This window comes from Heteronotia binoei, chromosome 10, assembly GCF_032191835.1.
Source record: "Heteronotia binoei isolate CCM8104 ecotype False Entrance Well chromosome 10, APGP_CSIRO_Hbin_v1, whole genome shotgun sequence".
NCBI lineage: Eukaryota > Metazoa > Chordata > Lepidosauria > Squamata > Gekkonidae > Heteronotia > Heteronotia binoei.
The window spans coordinates 24,599,904-24,619,096 of NC_083232.1; the positions used below are offsets into that span (position 1 = coordinate 24,599,904).

A 19,193-nucleotide genomic window follows, 5' to 3' on the forward strand; every position below is an offset into this window, starting at 1 on the left:
GTCTGCGCCCCGGAAAATCTGGACCGGGCATTACAGGCCGTGGCTGAGTGGCTCAGACTGAGTGGGCTGAAGCTAAATCCTACGAAGACAGACGTCCTTTGCTTGGGTCGCCGCGGCCCGGGGGGGGGGGATCCCCCTGCCAGCTTTTGACGGTGCGCCGCTGATGGCGGCGGACAGAGTCAGGAGCTTGGGGGTGCTGTTGGAGCCTTCCTTAAAGATGGAGGCTCAGATAGCAGCCGCTGCCAAGTCCGCATTTTTTCATCTTAGGCGGGCAAGGCAGCTGGCCCCCTTCCTGGAGCGCGACGACCTAGCAACAGTGATCCATGCTACGGTCACCTCGAGGTTGGACTACTGCAATGCCCTCTACATGGGGCTGCCCCTGTCCCGGACTCGAAAGCTGCAGCTGGTGCAGAATGCCGCGGCCCGGCTGTTATTGGGTCTCCCAAAGTGGGGACACATTCGGCCGGGTCTTCGGACTCTGCACTGGCTTCCAGTGATGTATCGAGTCCGGTACAAGGTGCTGGTTATTACCTTTAAAGCCCTATATGGCCTGGGACCTGCCTACCTGAGGGACCGTCTCTCCCCATACGTTCCCCAGAGAGCACTGAGGTCAGGAACACAAAATCTCCTCTCTATCCCCGGGCCAAAAGAAGCCCGCCTGAAAGTCACTCGAGATAGGGCTTTCTCCGTTATGGCCCCCACTTGGTGGAATCAGCTGCCGGAAGAGGTGAGGGCCCTGCGGGACTTGGCTCAATTCCGCAGGGCCTGTAAGACGACCCTCTTCCGGCTAGCTTACACCTAGCCGGGATGGAACTTGACGTAACTGGCCTGCCATCTGTTTATATAAAACGATATGTTATTGGTTTTAAGCTGCATTGTTTTTATGAATTGAAATGTATTGGTTTTAATGTTTAAATGTGAAGTATTTAATTGTTTATATTTAATTGTTAAATTGTTATTGTTGGAAGCCGCCCTGAGCCACTCCTGGGAAGGGCGGGATACAAATCCCGAATAAATAAATAAATAAATAAAAATACAGAGAGACCCATGCCCGTTTCACACATCAGGTGCTCTCTCTCACTCCCAGAGACATCCACAGACAGCGTAGCCCGGCCCCCTTTAACAATCTGCCTTCCCTCACAAAGAGCTATTGGGGTTGGGGCTCCAACACTCTCCCAATCACTTGCTGACGCTAGTCATTCCTATTCTGTAATACATGTACATGGGCCAAGATTAAGTTTTGTGTATGTGTGTATTCCATTCCCTTAGACATGCAGCCTACATGGTAAATCAAAACACGATAACTTTTATTTACAATATAACAAAATAATGAGGAAAATAAGGTACAAACAATGATGTTTCCCTTCCATTGAACTTCTGAACAACGATTCTATTCCTGTGAGATTCTCTGGTCACAATTCAACTATTTCAGCTTGCTCTAAGCAGCTCTTCTGCCCAGTTCTATTGCCAGAAATCCGTTTTTTCCTCCTCATCTCCTAAGCTGTCAACTCCTCCGCCACTAACTCCTGCCATTTTTCAGCGGCTGTTTTTTTCCAACCCTCACTCTCAACATATCATCTACTCTCACTGGTTGCACTTAGGGATGCTGAACCTAGCCTGTCCATCACACTACAGTCAGGAGCTGCAGTAATTCTCTGCAGGCCAGCTTCCAGCCCACACCATAAACTGGCTCTGAGCCATGAGTCTAGGGCAGGGATGGCCAAACTGTGGCTTGAGAGGCACATGTGGCCTTTTCACACATATTGCCTGGCTCTTGAAGCCCCCGCCACCTTGTCAGCCAGCTTAGAGAAGGCACACATTTTTTAAAATTTTAGTGGTTAAGTGCACGGATTCTTATCTGGGAGAACTGGGTTTGATTCCCCACTCCTCCACTTGCACCTGCTAGAATGGTCTTGGGTCAGCCAAAGTTATCACAGAGCTTGTCCTTGAAAGGGCAGCTTCTGGTAGAGCTTTCAGCCCCACCCACCTAACAGGGTGTTTGTTGTGGGGGAAGAAGATAAAGCGATTGTGAGCCACTCCGAGACTCTTGAGTGGAGGGCGGAATATAAATCCAATGTTGTCATCTTCAAATCACTTCTCCAAGCCAAGAGAGCCTGTGGCTTCCTTTCCACCTCTTCCTCTCTCTCTCCTCTCATTTATTTGTTTTCTTTCCTTCTGGCTCTCAAACAGCTGACATTTGTGTCTTGCAGCTCTCAAACATCTGATATTTATTCTATGTGGCTCTTATTTAAGCAAGTTTGGCACCCCTGGTCTAGGACAACTGTTTTCATACCATGTTCCAAGGAGCTGCTTATCTATTGCACATTTTTATCCACAAAGGTCAGGCAATGCACATTTATTTATTTCGGATATTTGCACTTTAGTTTTCTCCCAGTAAGGGCTCAAAGCAGCTGAATACACTGCCTCTCCTCAAACAATCCTGCAAGATAAGATTAGGCTGAGTTAGAATGACTGGACCGTGGTTAGTAAGTTAACTGAACCTAGGTCTCCCAAGTCTGAGTTCAACATGCTAACCGCTACTTGGAAGCTTATTACGGATTCCCAGAAGGGGGGCAATAATGCCAGGCAAAAACAAAGCCATGAACTGAAAGCAAAATAATGAACAACAAAAAAGTCACAGTACCTGGTTTACTGTGAACCCTTGGATATGTTCTCCGACTTTGTATTGCAGGGCTCTTTCGTTCACTGGGCTGCTTTTCCACCTCCACAAACACTGGCTGAAGGATGTGGGACTACGGATGCTGTTTTTAAAAAGGATAACACCAGTAAATGGCTTTAGTTTCTGAAAAACTCCCAAAATTCTACAGGAAAAATACAGGCTACAGTATGTTTAAATTTTATTTTTAAAACTTCCATTTCAGTAAAAAAGGGATTCAAAACAATCTTGCCACATGCTTCCCATGGGGGAAAAAATGCAAGCAAAGAATAGTCAGGTGCAATTTGGTAATACCAGATCAAAGTACAAAAAGCCAAAAAAAAAAAAGGATAACCACCACTGCATCTACACAGGATTTTTTTTTTTAAATTTCACCATGTGACTAAAACCTGGGGGAGGGGGGGACTGAAAAACCTGCAAATGTCCCCTCCCTATGAAGTCTTCTCATCTCTGGACAGATTATCAACTGGGAGAAGGCAGGAAGGGAGAAACAATCAAAGTACACAAACTAAGAGATAACAGGCAAGATCTGAAGGAAAGGTTTTGAAAAAAAGCCAAAGCACAGAACCAGAAAAAGGCCAAAAGGAACCCCCATATTCAGAGGCAGAATACCTCCCTGTATCAGCAGTGGGGAGGGGCAAACCTCTATTGCCCTCGTTTTCCACATGCAGGCCTCAATGAAACACTGCATAAAACACTATACTGGAACTGATAAGTCTTCTTTTCTTTTTTTCCCCCTACAGCAGACTTTTTTCCCCCTACAGCAGAGCTAGTTTTAAGGAAAGACTGGTGGGAGGAAAAATGCTTGAGTAACACAACTAACTAGAAGGGCTTCTTCTGTATTATGTACTGATTGAACAAAAATACTGTCACATGGATAGGTTCTATCAACATTCCATTTAAATCAGGGCATGAATTTGGACCTGCCAGGGAGAAGTGCAAACCCTAAGCCCTAGTCTTGTCTATTGGAAGTCACTACCCTTATCAGTTTCTTTCCACACAAGTGCACATGCTTGTGTGTACACACACACCATTATTTTCGCTCAAGGGTGTGTTTGTATGTATACCACGCATATGTGTATATCATATGTAATACACATGCCATGCAGGTCCTTGGTAGGGATGGAGGATTGTGCATGGAAACATGGAAATTGAACCCAATCTGTGCAGGAGGAAAGACTCTAAAGGCAAGGGTCCTCAACGTGGTGCCTTACCTATATCTTTCCTGGTGCCTATGAAGTGTTTTTAGAAAGTTGGTGGGACATTTGCCCAGCAGGGCTTTTGACTGTTCACTGGAGATCCAATAGGCTGGACTGATTAAAAGACTGCTGTTTCACTGGCAGTTACTAACACAGCGCTGGTTTTATTATCTCTTGCTATTCTTTCCCAGTGTTTTTTAAACATTTTTTTTCTTCTCCATTGCACTTAAGACTTCCTTTGCACAAGTGCAGCAATTTTGCAGTTGTGCCCACCACCCTGTGGCAGAATTCCAAAGGGGCTCAAAGGATGTAGAAGTCAACCAGCTCCTTTCTATTTCAACACTGTGCAATCAGGAGGGGCCCAGTTGGTCCTACAACCCCTCTCTACATCACACTGCTTCATAAGCCCCACATACTTTTGTGAATTAAACTACAACATTACAGTCTTGGATAGGAGCAGCTCTGCTGCATCACCAGACTGAAAGTCTACCTAGCTCAGAACCACGTTCCCCTCAATACACAGTCTGGCACCTTTGGAAAACTTACACAACAGTGTTTCCATCACTGTTTTGTACACAGCATCCGGCATGCCACCTCTGAATGTGTACGTTTCAGTAGCCTGGCCAAAGAAAGGGTCAGAAATCAGGTGCACCACAAGAATGCACACACACACACAGGTGATTGGGGCCAGCATTCTGCAGATAGCTCCAGGCGTTGCAGGAGTGACCCACATGGGGGGAGGGAAACAACACATCAATAAGATCAATTGGGGAAGGGGGATGAGACAGCAGTCTTTTGAAGCCCTATACTGAGGGTGGCCAAACTGTGGCTCGGGAGCCATATGTGGCTCTTTCACACATACTGTGTGGCTCTTGAAGCCCCCACCATTCTGTTGGTGAAGGCATTTGTTTCTTTACATCACTTCTCCAAGCCAAGCCAGCAGGCGGCTTGGAGAGTGCATTTAAAAGTTAAAGTCGTTTTCCCCCATCTATTTGCCCTTCCTCCTCCCATCTATTTGCCTTCCTTCCTTCAGACATCTGATGTTAATGTCTTGTGGCTCTCAAACATCTGAACTCTACTCTCTGGGGCTATGTTAAGCAAGTTTGGCCACCCCTGCCCTATACACAGGCATCAAGCCTAGTTCTTAACAAGAAGCTCTTCTCTCTACCTAGACCTCCGGAGTGGTCTTTGCCACCATCAGCTCCTTTCCTCTTATGCAACTAACCCCTGGATGCCCAGAATAGGGGCTGGGAGGCCGCAAAAGAGCCGCCTGTTCCTGATGGGTCAGAGCAGAAAGTCACAAGGCAACTTTCCCTAAACCTCCCTAGCAATTCAATGGGGGCTCGGATGGGCGTTATTATTGAAATGGCATTATCAGCAAGTTTCCAGGGACCGGTGGATGACGGAGCAGAAAGTTGCAAGGCATTTCCAAGAGAAAGCGAAGCCGGGACTCGACTTTTCTCTACGCCCACCCAGAAAGCGGTTCTCATTTCCAACAAGCCACAAGCAGCCTGAATGCAACGCTGCCAGAGGCTACTCCTCCCATCCATTCCATCCTTTGTCCCCGAAAACAGGCCAGATAAGAAGGAGTTAAAAGGTGGTGCAAGAGGGCAGAAGACAGCAAAGCGGGAGAAAGCAGGCAAGCTTCGAGGGCCAGCGAAGGGCGCCTCAGAGCACGTGCAGAGAGCCTCGCCGAGAGGGGTAACCACAGGCCTGACCCTCTCCGCTTCAGCCCCACCACCATAGCTCCTCACCGGCCGTGGCTCAGCTGTTGCAGCCGCCGCCCCGCGGCGCCAAACCGGGCCCACATGATTCGGCGCGACCTCTCCACCGGCAAAGCCCAACCGAGGCGCCGCTCCTTCTGCAGCTGCCCGGGCCTCTTCCCTTGCACGCATGCGCGGGCTTCGCTCACAAACACGCTGCTTCGCTGGAGCGCCGCCTCTTCCCGGGCTGCTACCGCCGCCGGGGGGGGGGGGGGGGACTCGCGCATGCGCTTTCGAAGCCATTCTCCAGGTGTTTGTGGCTGCAGTCTCAGTACCTAAAGGGGGAAAGTTGCCATTTCCCAGCCATGAGCTCATTTAGTAAGACTAGGGAAGCCTTCTTTGGGCCGTTCCCAGTTAGATTTGAATCGTGCGCAATGACTTTCAGGTTGTGATCATTCAGGCGTGTATTCTACATGCGGAAAGTCTGCAGGTAGTAGCCTAGATTGCAGAAAATAGTTACACACACTTGTAGTAAATGAAGGAGTGGGCTGTAGTTCTTCGTAGAATCATAGAGTTGGAAGGGACCTCTAGGCTCATCTAGTCCAACCCCCTGCACAATGCAGGAAACTCACAAACACTTTCTCCTAAATTCACAGGATCTTCATTGCTGTCAGATGGCCATTTAGCCTCTGTTTAAAAACCTCCAAGGAAGGAGAACCCACCACCTCCTGAGGGAGTCTGTTCCACTGAGGAATCGCTCTAACGGTCAGGAAGTTCTTCCTAATGCTGAGCCGGAAACTTTTGATTTAATTTGAGTGAATTGGTTCTGGTCCTACCTTCCGGGGCCATAGAAAACAATTCCACACCATCCTCTATATGACAGCCCTTCAAGTATTTGAAGATGGTGATCATATCATCTCTCAGCCGCCTCCTCTCCAGGCTAAACATCCCCAGCTCCTTCAACCTTTCCTCTTAGGACTTGGTCTCCAGACCCCTCACCATCTTCATAGCCCTCCTCTGGACCCGTTCCAACTTGTCTATATCCTTCTTAAAATGTGGATATTCCCTTCTTAAAGAGTTATGCTGGAATTAAAAAGAAAGAGAGTCTTTGGAGTAGGGTTGCGGGGTTGGGAAATTCCTGAAGATTTGGAGGGTGGAGGACGGGGTTTTGTGGTAGGGAGACACCTCAGCAGGGCATAGTGCCATAGAATGTGCGCTCTAAAGCAGGGTTTTTTTAAGGAAAAAACCAGCAGGAACTTATTTGCATATTAGGCCATGCCCCCTGGTGTTACCATTGTTTCACACAGGGCTTTTTTCTAGAAAAAGGCCAGCAGGAGTGCATTTGCATGTTAGGCCATGCCCCTCTCTGATGCTAGGCCAGCTGGAACTGTGTTCTTGTGCATTCCTGCTCAAAAAAAGCCCTGCTCTAAAGAATTGTCTTCAGGGAAGTGATCTCTGTAGTTCAGTGCTCAGTTACAATTCCAGGAAGATCTCCAGACCCAACCTGGAGGCTGGCAACCTTTCTTTCAAGTGTCACTAGAGTCCTGTTAATTTTAAGCATCTAAAAACGCCTTAATGCCTAAAACAGAAGAATGCAGCCCTACGTAATCTCGTTTGGGAGGAAATCCAATGGAACAGCGTGGGATTTACTTGTATGTAGATGTGAATTGTGTGATATCTGGGAGTTGGATCTTGAATGAGCGTGTGGGGCGGAAATTCCCAATGGAATCGGCTTCATTTGGTTCATTGCAGTTGACGGAAGCGGGTGCAAGTATGCTAATTTAGCAATCAGAAGGATATTGCCTACTCAGCAGCCAGTGTTCCACATTCCATAACCTTGGTGACCATATCAGAGTTTCAAGTTCTAAAAGTATTGCACAGACATACAATGCTTACAACAGCCCTGCAAAGTAGCTTAACACGGTTATTCCCAAAGGGAAGTTAGTGGAGTGCTCAGGCTGAATTGATCTGATTTTTGTTGTTGCTTGTCTTAATTTAATATTTTCGTATTGAATTAGGGTAGGATTATTTTTTAAAAAGCCAATGCAGCATTTGAAAGTGAAATCAAATATGCAGTCCAGCTAACATCAGTTTTCTATTTGCATCGTCTTGCACAGTCAGGTGCTGGTTTCCTTCCTACTTATCTTTTTTCACCAGCTGTAATCTCTGGTCGTCTCCCCTTCTCTCTGCCCCTCCTAACTCAGAAGTTTTGGCAGCGTATTAGTTGTATTGTTGGTCTTAAAGGTGCCAAGGATTTCTGACTTTGTTCTAACCCAGCAATGGTGCACAACCTGATTAAAGAGTAGATAAAGGTTTGTTTAGGAATTAACATACTTGATAGGAAAGAGGAGAGACAAAGAGAGGTTCCTAACAACATGGCTAACTGAGAGAGAGGGTAAGACTGAGTGTGGCACTTCCAAGAAGAAGGGGGAAATTGCCCTAGGAATAGCAATCAGGAGACAGACAAGGAACGACACATAATAATAGAGAAGGTGCTGACCTCACAACTCTATCGAATTGTCTTCTTGTTGCCCCTCCAGGATCTCTTCATCCCTTCTTTATACGCCAGACATTGCCTTTCCCAACAATATAAGAACATCTAAATGCATTTTTTAAAAAGGAGAGCAATTTTTTAAATGAATTGTTTGGAGTTTTTTAAGCTCTCCCAAGGTCTAACCTCTCCCCCCCCCCCCCTGGAAATCACATGTGGTAGTGAGACAACAACCTTTCTCTGTGTTTTTGGGCTTCTTTTCCCCATTAAACAAACAACAGGCCTCCTTCTGACTTTCATAGTACAGTGAGTAGTTTACAGAACAGGTGTGACTGCAAAGAGCAGTAGTTACAATGTTAGCCTAGGAATCAGGGGCAGGGCCGGATCTAGGGGGAGGGGCAGAGGGGTTGCTTGCCCTGGGCACCAACAGAGCGGGGGCACCAGATTGGGTATGCAGTCCATTGTATTCTATGGGACCATAACATAGAATGGCCCATAAGGGGGCATCATTTTTTAATTTTGCCCCCCCCCCTCCAAAAACATGTAGATCTGGTTCTGCTCAGGGGACTCGGATTCAAATCCAAACTCTGCCAATGGAAGATAGATGGGTGACCTCCAGGCAATCATGGACTCTTAGCCTAACCTACTTCACAAGGTTGTTGTGAGGATAACATGGAGAAAGGTGAGAATAATGTAAGCAGCTTTGAGTCCCCATTGGGAAGAATGCTGGGGTATAAATGAAGTAATAAATAAACAAAAAAAATATTTTTAATATTTGTTATTTTTCTCACTGTTCCCTCTCAGCTTAACCTTCCTTAGTCATTGTGAGGATAAAAATGAGATCCATGGATGCCACTGTGACTGGACCTGGCATCTCCCAAGTGACCTGTGGTATGGCAACCATAGTCAACTGGCTAAGGGTCCAGAACCCACTGGTCCCCTGCTGCCCAGGCACATGCAGGACTTTCCATGCAGTTCAGCTACATGCTCATTTAGTCCAGGGGTGGCCAAACTGGCTCGAGAGCCACATGTGACTTTTTAACACACATTGTGCGGCTCTTGAAACCCTCACGGCCCCATCGACCAGCTTGGAGAAGACATTTCTCTCTTTAAATCACTTTTCCAAGCCAAGTCCACTGGTGGTTTGGAGAAGGCATTTAAAGTTAAAGTTGCTTTCTTTCCACCTCTTTCCCTCCTCCCACCCATTTGCTTTTCCTCCCCCATGGCCGCGTCTCACAGCTCCCAAACATCTGACATTTATTCTATGTGGCTCGTACATTACACAAGTTTGGCCACTCCTGATTTAGTCCTTCAGGCCTGCAGTCTAAGGAAGCAGCTGACAATACCCTTCATGGCTCATAAATTCCCCTCAGTCCTCCATCTGCCGTTCTCCTCAGTAGATCTCCGTTGCTGCTTTTAAGCCTTGCCTGAAGCACCCTGGCCAGCTTGACCTGCTGCTCCACCTATTCCCAGCCGCTACTAATGGCTGCTAATGACGGCTAGCTAGGCCTGTCTCCAAGGTTCTTAGCCCTCACCAGCATCACCTGGGGCTTGTCTTGTCTTTTCTGAGCAAGCTTTTCAGGAGCTGCTGATGTACCCTTTTGCTTCTGGCTGTGTTTCTCCTCGTGCCGTTGTGCATATAAGTTATTTGCCTATCGGAGCACCAGTCCTTCCCATTGCTAGGACAAAAAGTTTCAACATCTGGTGTTGCTCCTCCTCAGGCATGTCAAGCCTCTGGCTGAAGAAGATCGAAATACCGAAACCAGTCCCTTTGCCTCTACTTCTGTTCGTGAATGAAGGACTCACATAGGACTTGCTGACAGGATTTCTCAGACGGCTCTCGAGGTGTTTTTCCTAATATGGACTATGAATAAGAGACTGACACATGAGTTATGACATTATTTATTGTCATTGATGTATGAATAATAGTTGTTATAATAATAATCTTGCTGTAATAATATTTTAGCATTATTTAGCAATATTTTAGCATATTTTGCCACACAGTTTTCACTTGTATTGTGTTTACACTTTAAACTATGGTTCTGTCTTTGTCATACACCCCTGATATTGGCCAGTGACAGACCTCATTTTGGGCAGGAGCTCACAGGAATGGTGGTCCGGAACCTCTAAATTTTATTGTGTGCTTTCTTTCTTGCCCTCCCCCTCCCCCTCCCTTTCTTCTGGGTTCCATTGTTCAAGCCCTCTGCGAGAATTTTGCTGAGCAATAAAATTTGACAAACTTTCTAATATTGAACCCAAACATATGAAGCAGACAGGCAGAAATCTTCATCCTGCCACTGTGGCCACACAGGAGAAAGTAATTTAAAATGTATGATGGGAGTAAGATTTTATTAGGACAATTCTAACTCAAGAAGCATTTTAAGGTAGCTGCTGCGCTGATATAATGTAGTAAACCGTTCGGTGATGTCAGGCGTGTGTGGCGTATGCAAAGGAGTTCTTCAAAGGAGTTGTGCTAATGAACTCCGGCACCTCTTTTTCTACAAAATGATCCCTGGCCAACGGAATGGAACATGCCCTTGATCGCTGTGAGCAAAAGTTTAAAAAATAGGAGGGGGGCTGAAGAGGTGGGAAGCCTGGATGGGTATTCGTCCTCCGAATAATCTTCCGAAGTATAGAATGTGCCTCCTGCAACCTGACAAAGCCTTTATCAGCTGAAAAACAAGTATTCCCATTGAACATCCCTGGAATGTATGATGCATCTTGTTTCATCTTCATCGTCTTCTCCCCCAAGTGGAGGAAGGGCAGACGGTCGTGTCCCCTACACTGAATCAGGTTCATTATGTTCAGTAACATGTCTTCCCGCTCATCCATTAAAGCAAAAGATTCTCTTTCATCTCTGCTCCTAATGAAGACTTGCTACCTTGCACTGCTTAATTATTAAAAAACACTGCTTGGGAAAGTTTCTGTTGGCCCCTTGGTTGAAATGGTAAAAAAAAAGTGGGGGAGTCTAATTATTATTTCTGATTCATCTGGAAACCAGAGGAGTACTAATACGAGGGACTCAAGGACCTGTTTTCAACTTTTCTAGAGATCAGGAGCATTTTTAAAAAAATCACAAACCAATGTGTTAAAACAGAAATGGCTGTAGCCACAGCAAGGGGGTTGTGTATGTGTCTCCACAGCACTTCTAGCACGCTTGACAATCTCTTGCTTTTTCATCTTGTCATAGTCAAGGTTAGGTCAAAGCTTTGGAACTGTATGCTTTAATTTTGTAGAAGACCCAGAGGAGGGAACTAAATGCAGGATATAATGAACTTGCAAAGCCACTTCTTGGTAATCATAGCTTCTACTAATTTTTAAAAAGGAGATAGTTTCTTTAAAAAATAATGTTCATTTTTATTTTATCGTGTTATAGTCCTGGTTCTCCTTCACTGAAATGAACTTTGTTAGCATGTTTACTTACGTTTCTCATAATGATGTGTATCGCATAAGGTGGAATGGGCCTGCTGTGGACTGCAGGTCCTGTTCCACTCTGCCCTCCAAGGTTTTCACAACACTCCCCGAAGCTTTTCTTTCTTTCTCAGGTAACTACTGCCACCACATGTAAGGAGCTGCCCATTGGGAGGGTCAGAACTCCCAGCCTCCCTTCAGTTAAGAGTTCTGATGGACTCAGCACCAAAAAGACCTTCCTCTCTGCTTCCTAGAGTTTTATCTTCGTTCTATTCCCCACATAATGACCAGGTCAAGCTGAGTTAAAGAATTTTTTTTCTGGAGATCTCCATGAGTTCTTTTCTGAATTCTCTCTAGTATTTAACACCTCCAAATCTCTGTTCCCTACTTGAAGGGGAGGCGGAGCTTGACCATCCTATTACCTAGTCCTATTAGCATTTGTATGAAGGTGGGCTGAGGTAAGTCTGGGAAGCAATTGAACTGACTTCCTCACTTTTCTGCCTGTTCTCTGCCAGAAAGAAGGGGAGAAAACTTTTAAAACTCACAGTGGAGGTTTTACTCATTTCAGACCTCCACAGAAAAAGCATATCACATCACATAAAAATGCATTAAAATTGCTACCGGTAGTGTCTCTGCCTTTTCTACCTCTTTAAGAACTGGGTGCAAACCCTGAATTACAACATACAGTTTATAGATACAGTTTCAGATGATGCACTAGTCGATTCTTATTGTATCTCCTGCATTGCCTATAAACACCTTTATGCTCTGGGGCCAGCAGATCTAAAGATCACTTTCTGGCATCACCTGTGTTCATGCTCAGATCACTGGAGCAAACTCTTCAGATCATGGGTGGTCAGCCAATCTGGTTTTGGCCAGAAATCTAGCTTGTCTTGTGGTCTCCTTCCTGCTATGAACAACCTTCCGCAGATTGGACACCGGTTCCTGATTCTTTTAGCCTTTCACAAAGCCTGAAGATTTTTACAGAAAGCTTTCAGCAGATAGTTTCTGCATTCCAAGAAGGACATTTTCTTGGTTGATAATACAAGTTGAAGAAGATGTATGGGGACAAAAGATTCTAATTGTTTAATTATGGGATGGATATTTAGTGTTTTAGTAATTTATTTTTAACTGCAGTTTTGGGGTTTGTTGCTATTTTTGTTGTTAGCTTGTTGGAATAGCAGGGGTTACCAGTGTGTGTCAGCACTGATCCATAGTTTTAGAGGGTAGCTGTGTTGGTCTTCTGTAGACCAGCTAGCTAGGAGTCCAGTAACACATAGAATCATAAGAGTTGGAAGGGACCCTCAGGGTCATCTAGTCCAACCCCCTGCACAATGCAGGAAACTCACAAATACCTCCCCCTAAGTTCACAGGATCAGCATGGCTGTCAGATGGCCATCTAGCTTCAGTTTAAAAACTTCCAAGGAAGGAGAGCCCACCACATCCCAGGGAAGCCTGTTCCACTGAGGAACCATCTCTAACACTTTTAGAGACTTTCAGATTTCCAGGATATTTGCTTTTGAGAGTCAAAGTGCCTGCTTTCATGGGGAGGGCAGGATATAAACTGAATGAAATGAAAAATAAAATAAAATAAATTCAGCAAACTGATCCTTGTTTCAGGCACTTTGGAGCTAGATTACTTTGAAATCCTCTGCATGAGGCTGCCCTTGAAGACAATTTGGAAGCTGCCACTTCTACAAAATGTGCACTTGTTATCGGGGGCTACGTTGAGTATACTTGTGATTTTTCTTACAAAAATGAAGAAATGTGTGCTTTAACATAACACAAATATACTAGATACTACAATATTATTTCCCAGCTAAGGTAAAATTATGCATTTTATGTTAAGTCAGTCAATGAAGTTTGGGTTTGATAGGAATGTAAGGATTGCAATATATTTCAGTCCCTCCCCCATTTTTGTTCCAACCCCCATCCCCATGGCATCAACCTTTCCAGATTTTTTACATCTCTAGTTATGTCGCAAATTCAGATATTGTCAATTCACCAAGGCCTCTACTGTTGCAATATTTAATGAATACCAGCCACTGAGAATCACACAAACAAACATTTTTCTGACTCTCTCCATTAACTCTTATCTAATGGTCAAACTGGACCATGGCAGCAAATAATTTGCAACCCCATATTGTCATTTTGAGTGATACCTGTCCTCGTTGAGTATTCTGACAACAGTGATTATATATGTTACCCATTCTCTCTGTTTTATGTGAGAAGGAAACTTCTAGTCCTTACGAATGTGGTTAGGTTTCTGTGTGTGGGTAGTGACTATTGGAAATGGAAAAGTCAGAGGATAAGTAGCAGAATAAATAGCTGGGCAGGGGGCTTCAGTGCCCTGCACGGCTCCTCATCCCCTCCCTCCTTGTTTGCCTATCTCCATTTTTATGCCACACTTCCAAGAAGCTCATGACCTGCTTACCTGGGCTAGCCTGCTCTCATGAGATCTCAGAAGCCAGGTCAGCCTTGGCTAGTATTTGGATGGGAGACCTTAAAACAGGGGTGGGGAATCTCTGTCCTCGAGGTCATTTGGTGTGGCCTTTGGGGATTGCTGGGCTGAACTGAGCCATGTGGTAGCCTCTCTGGGGTCTGGCTGGCCAGCGAGGATCGTGGGGCCCAGCCGCGCTGTGCAGCAGCCTCCCCAGGGCCAGGAAGGGATCACAGGGCCCAGATGTACTGTGCGGCAGCCTCCCTGGGGTGTGGCCGGCCAGCCAGAATTGCTGCAGGGCCTGGAAAAGTTACTGTCATAGTTCAGTTTGCACTTGATTATCCCAGATGGTGTGGCCTAATATGCTAATAAGTGTGTGACCTAATATGCTAATATTAGGGGATGTGGTCTAATATGCTACTGAGTTCCTGCTGGGCTTTTTCTACAAAAAAGCCATGGACCTATGCATTTGCCTAGGGTGGCAGACCAGGTGTGTGTGTGTGCGTGCCAGATTAGGCTCTCCCCACATGACTTCAAATAGAAAAACAATTATTTGCATTAATTTTGCTGGCCTGAATCATTCTCCCTCGGCAGAGCACTGTTTTTTAAGTTGATAATTTTTATGGCCCACGGATGATGTTATAAATATCCATATGGCCCTTGGCAGAAAAAAGGTTCCCCACCCCTGCTTTAAAGGAATACCAGGGTCTCTGAATGTTTCTTGCCTTGAAAACCCCATGAGGTCACCATAGAGTCAGCTGTAACTTGACAGCACTTTCCACCCACCACCCTTCCAAGCAAACTGCAAGCTTGTAGTCGTCTCCTCCACCATTTTGTTCTCCCAGCAGCCATGTGACCTAAGGTTAGGAAAGAGATATCTGGATAGGCTTCCCAATCCCTAGGGCCCAGCGGGGGATCCCCCAGTTTTACAGGCTTCCCCCCTCCCCCAGCCAGCTGGCCAGCGGGGGAAGCCCCGCCCCCAAAGCCATTATGCACCTCCATGAACGAGTCCCATAGGGAATGACGGGGAATTGATCTGCGGGTATTGGGGGCTCTGGGGGGGCTGTTTTTTTGAGGTAGAGGCACCAAATTTTCAGTATAGCATCTAGTGCCTCTCCCCAAAATACCTCCCAAGTTTCAAAAGGATTGGGCCAGGGGGTCCAATTCTATGAGCCCCAAAAGAAGGTGCCCCTATCCTTCATTATTTTCTATGGAAGGAAGGCATTTTAAAAGGTGTGCCGTTCCTTTAAATGTGATGGCCAGAACTCTCTTGGAGTTCAATTATGCTTGTCACACCCTTGCTCCTGGCTCTGCCCCCATGTCTCCTGGCCCCACCCCCAAAGTCTCCTGGGTCCACCCCCAAAGTCCCCAGATATTTCTTGAATTGGACTTGGCAACCCTATATCTGGAGCAGCTGAAGGCCACTCAAAAAGTCCTGATGACTGATGGGGCCAGTATAAATGACTGAAGAGAGTTAACAAATAACCAGACAGGTTTGCCAAGCTGTTGCCAAGCTTCAGTTCCCATCTGTGCTAAAGATGATAAGAATTCTTACCAAGGGACCTGGTTTCTGCAACCTGTGCATGACAGACATTGTAGAAAATAAGATAAATTGAAAAATTCAGCTTTCCTTGTGCAAAAAAAAAAAAAAAACTCCCACTCAAAACTCATTCAAACATAATCAGTTAACTCTAGCGGAGGAAAAGCAGCAAAATGCTTAATAAAAATTCTTTGGAGAGCCCTCTCCATCAGCCTTTTTTTTTTTTTTTTGTTACAGCTACCAATTTTATCCAAGCAAGTGTGTTGCAATCTTTCATGGGAGCACGGTTTTTGAAAGAAGATTAAAAAGAGGAACTGGATAATGCCTGTAAGCGGAAGATTAAATGTCAATGGATGTGCTGTTTATTGTATGAGCCTTACCATAAGGTAATGTCACAAATTCCACTGTTCAACATAAAGACAGTGAGAGATTAGGATCTTGGATCAAGGAAGCAGTAGGTACATTTTTACACAGGATTTAATCACAGCCTTTCCCTATTCTAAATATCAGCATCTTTTACTTAAGAACATAAGAGCCCTGCTGGATCAGACCAGTGGTCCAACGAGTCCAGCATACTGATTCAGTTTCACTTAATGGACAGCCGGTTGTCCTGGAGAGCCAGCGACAGGGCTACAGGCCGAGGCCTTCCCCTCATGTTGCCTCTTTCTGGCACAGATACTCAGAGGTTTGCTGCTTCTCTGAGGAGGTTCCCCTTAGCTCACCATGGTCAGGAGCCCTTGATGGCCCTCTCATCCACATCCAACCTTCTTTTAAAGCCATCCACGCTTGCGGCCATCGCTACAACTACCGGACGTGAATTCCATATTTTAATTACTTGCTCAATAAAGAAGTGTTTCATTTTGTCTGTCTTCAGACTATTACTCATCAACTCAATTGGATGACCCAGATTGTGTTTATTATGGGAGACTCAGTGTAAGGCAGCAGTAAAAAAGGCAAACTCCATCATTCGTCTCAGCCCCCTGCCAGGTCTGTTCAATTGGTAACTGATCTATATGTGCTCAGACACTAGTGCAGGGGTCCCCAATCTTTTTTTGAGCTGAGGGCACATTTGGAATTCTGTAGGGTTGCCAATCGCCAGGTGGAGACAGGGGATCCCCTGGTTTGGAGGCTCTTCTCCTGCTCCAGGGTCATCAGAAAGCAGGGGGGGGGGGAGGGAAATGTCTGCTGGGCATTTCATTATTCCTTATGGAGACTGATTCCGATAGAGTATAATGGAGAATTGATCCATGGGTATCTGGGGCTCTGGGGGGCTGTTTTTTGAGGTAGGGGCTTAGCATCCGGTACTTATTCTCAAAGGACCCTCCAAGTTTCAAAAAGATTGGACCAGGGGGTCCAATTCTATGAGCCCCAAGAGAAGGTGCCCCTATCCTTCATTATTTCCAATGGAGGGAAGACATTTAGAAGGTGTGCAGTCCCTTTAAATGTGATGGCCAGAACTCCCTTTGGAGTTCAATTATGTTTGTTACAATCTTGCTCGTGGCTCCATCCCCCAAAGTCTCCTGGCTCCATCCCCAAAGTCTCCAGATATTTCTTCAATTGGACTTGGCAACCCTAGAATTCTGACACAGCAGGGTGGGCACAGCAACAAAATGAATGTCGCAGGAGGCAGAGCCAGCCACAAAATGATTGCCAAAGTTTAACTTCAGTAACACAGTGTAGATCTTTGTGCTCTGGTGGCAGCATTTTTAAAAATCTGACCAGCCAGTTACATCTCTATAGTCCAGGGTTGGAATTCTAGCAGGAGCTCCTTTGCATATTAGGCCACACACCCCGGATGTAGCCAATCCTCCAAGAGCTTACAAGGCTCTTTTTTGTAAGCTCTTGGCGGATTGGCTACATCAGGGGTGTGTGGCCTAATATGCAAAGGAGCTCCTGCTAGAATTCCACCCCTGGAGTAGTCAATCATAGAATCACAGAGTTGGGAGGAGCCATGCAGGTCATCTAGTCCAGGGGTGTAAAAATGCATTTGTTTTGAGGGCCAGATCTTACATAAATGAGACTTTCTCAGGCTTGTGTGTTATAAAATGTAATCCCAGGTAGTGGAGATATAAACTTTATAAAGGACACACACAACACAATTAAAGATTTTTTAAAGGAACTTAGAATAAAAACAATGCTGAAAAGATTAGCACTCTTGAAACATTTTGTTTATTTGACAGTTTCTGATGACGGAAACCATTGTCTACCTCTACATCTTGACCCTGGTATCCCTTGGAGGTCTTCCATCCAAAAACTAGCCAGGGCAAACCCTGCTTAACTTCTGAGATCTGATGAGATCAGGCTAGTCTGGACTATCCAGGTCAGAATTAGTGGGCCTTGCTCCATAATAAATGCCAGGACCGGATCTACATTTTTTTTGAGGGGGCAAAATTAAAAAACGATGCCCCCTTATGGGCCATTCTATCTCATGGTCCCATAGAAATACAACGGACTCTGTACCCATTTTGGCGCCCCCCCATCGGCACACAAGGCAAGCACCCCCCTCTACCCCCCCCCCAGATCTGACCCTGATAAATGTACTTAGGATTCCTGCTAGGCATCTATGCTTTTAAAAAGGAAATACAAAACTCCTGGAAATATATCTCCCTAATGTTCTATTTTTATTTATTTATTTGACTTCAAGTCCACCTTACCCTGCAAGCAGGGTGGGTTGCGATAGATTAATAAATAACATAATTCAATATTAATAATAATAATAATAATAATAATAATAATAATAATAATTATTATTATTATTATTATTATTATTTTATTCTTATATCCCGCCCTCCCCCGCCAAAGGCGGGCTCAGGGCGGCTCACAGGCATGGAATTCCATGGTTCAATAAAACAATACAGTACAACAACAATTTTAAATAATCAATTACATAATAAATTATTTAAAATAGATAAAATAGGTGCTAAATTACTATTACTATTAAAAATATAACAATTATTAAAGCCCAAATAGCAATAAGGTCAATAGATGTATCAACAGTGAGCCAGTTTGGTGCAGTGCTTAAGTGTGCCGACTCTTATCTGGGAGAACCGGGTTTGATTCCCCACTCCTCCACTTGCACCTGCTAGCATGGCCTTGGGTCAGCCATAGCTCTGGCAGAGGCTGTCATTGAAAGGGCAGCTGCTGTGAGAGCCCTCTCCAGCCCCACCCACCTCACAGGGTCTCTGTTGTGGGGGAGGAAGGTAAAGGAGATTGTGAGCCGCTCTGAGACTCTTCGGAGTGGAGGGCGGGATATAAATCCAACATCATCTTCTTCTTCTTCAATGGCACCGTTCAGGAGGGGATAATGTTTAATTGTAGTCTGTATCCTTAGCTTCTCCCCGCCCTGCCCCCCCTCTGGCAACTTTTACCCCATGTTAGCAAGCATAGGTCCTGATATGCTTAGGTAGCTAAATCAGACAAGTACATCTCTCATACTATAGCTGGGATCCAAGAGGAATTCTTCCACCAGGCCTGGGAGGCAAAATATCATGACAGTTTAAACCAACTTAATCCTGTTTAAGTGAGAAAAAAATAACTCCAAGATTTCACATCGACTGGACAGGGTTTCCACGAGCTTTGTGCTCATTACAATGCACTCTGTTAACATCTCTTTATCGATTCCGATCGGCTGTTAGGTTTTCCTCTTTGTCTTTTTTAATTAAATTAGCCCTGCTTTGTTAAAGGCTGTTTGGATTGTATTCTGAAACAGAGTGTCCTAGCTTTCAAACAACAACA

At 45.3% G+C, this 19,193-nt stretch overlaps 1 protein-coding gene across 1 annotated transcript in view; it reads right to left on the reverse strand.

Annotated features, from left to right (window-relative positions):
* Positions 1–5,748, reverse strand: part of PITRM1 (pitrilysin metallopeptidase 1) — a 49,359-nt gene extending 43,611 nt beyond the window's left edge. The window contains exons 1-2 of the mRNA XM_060248108.1: positions 5,631–5,748; positions 2,645–2,762 (exon numbers count right to left, since the gene is read on the reverse strand). Of these exons, the coding sequence (XP_060104091.1) occupies positions 2,645–2,762; positions 5,631–5,686 (174 nt within the window). The 5' untranslated portion in view covers positions 5,687–5,748. The remainder of the gene's footprint in view (positions 1–2,644; positions 2,763–5,630) is intronic.
* Between the last annotated feature and the right edge of the window lie 13,445 nt (positions 5,749–19,193).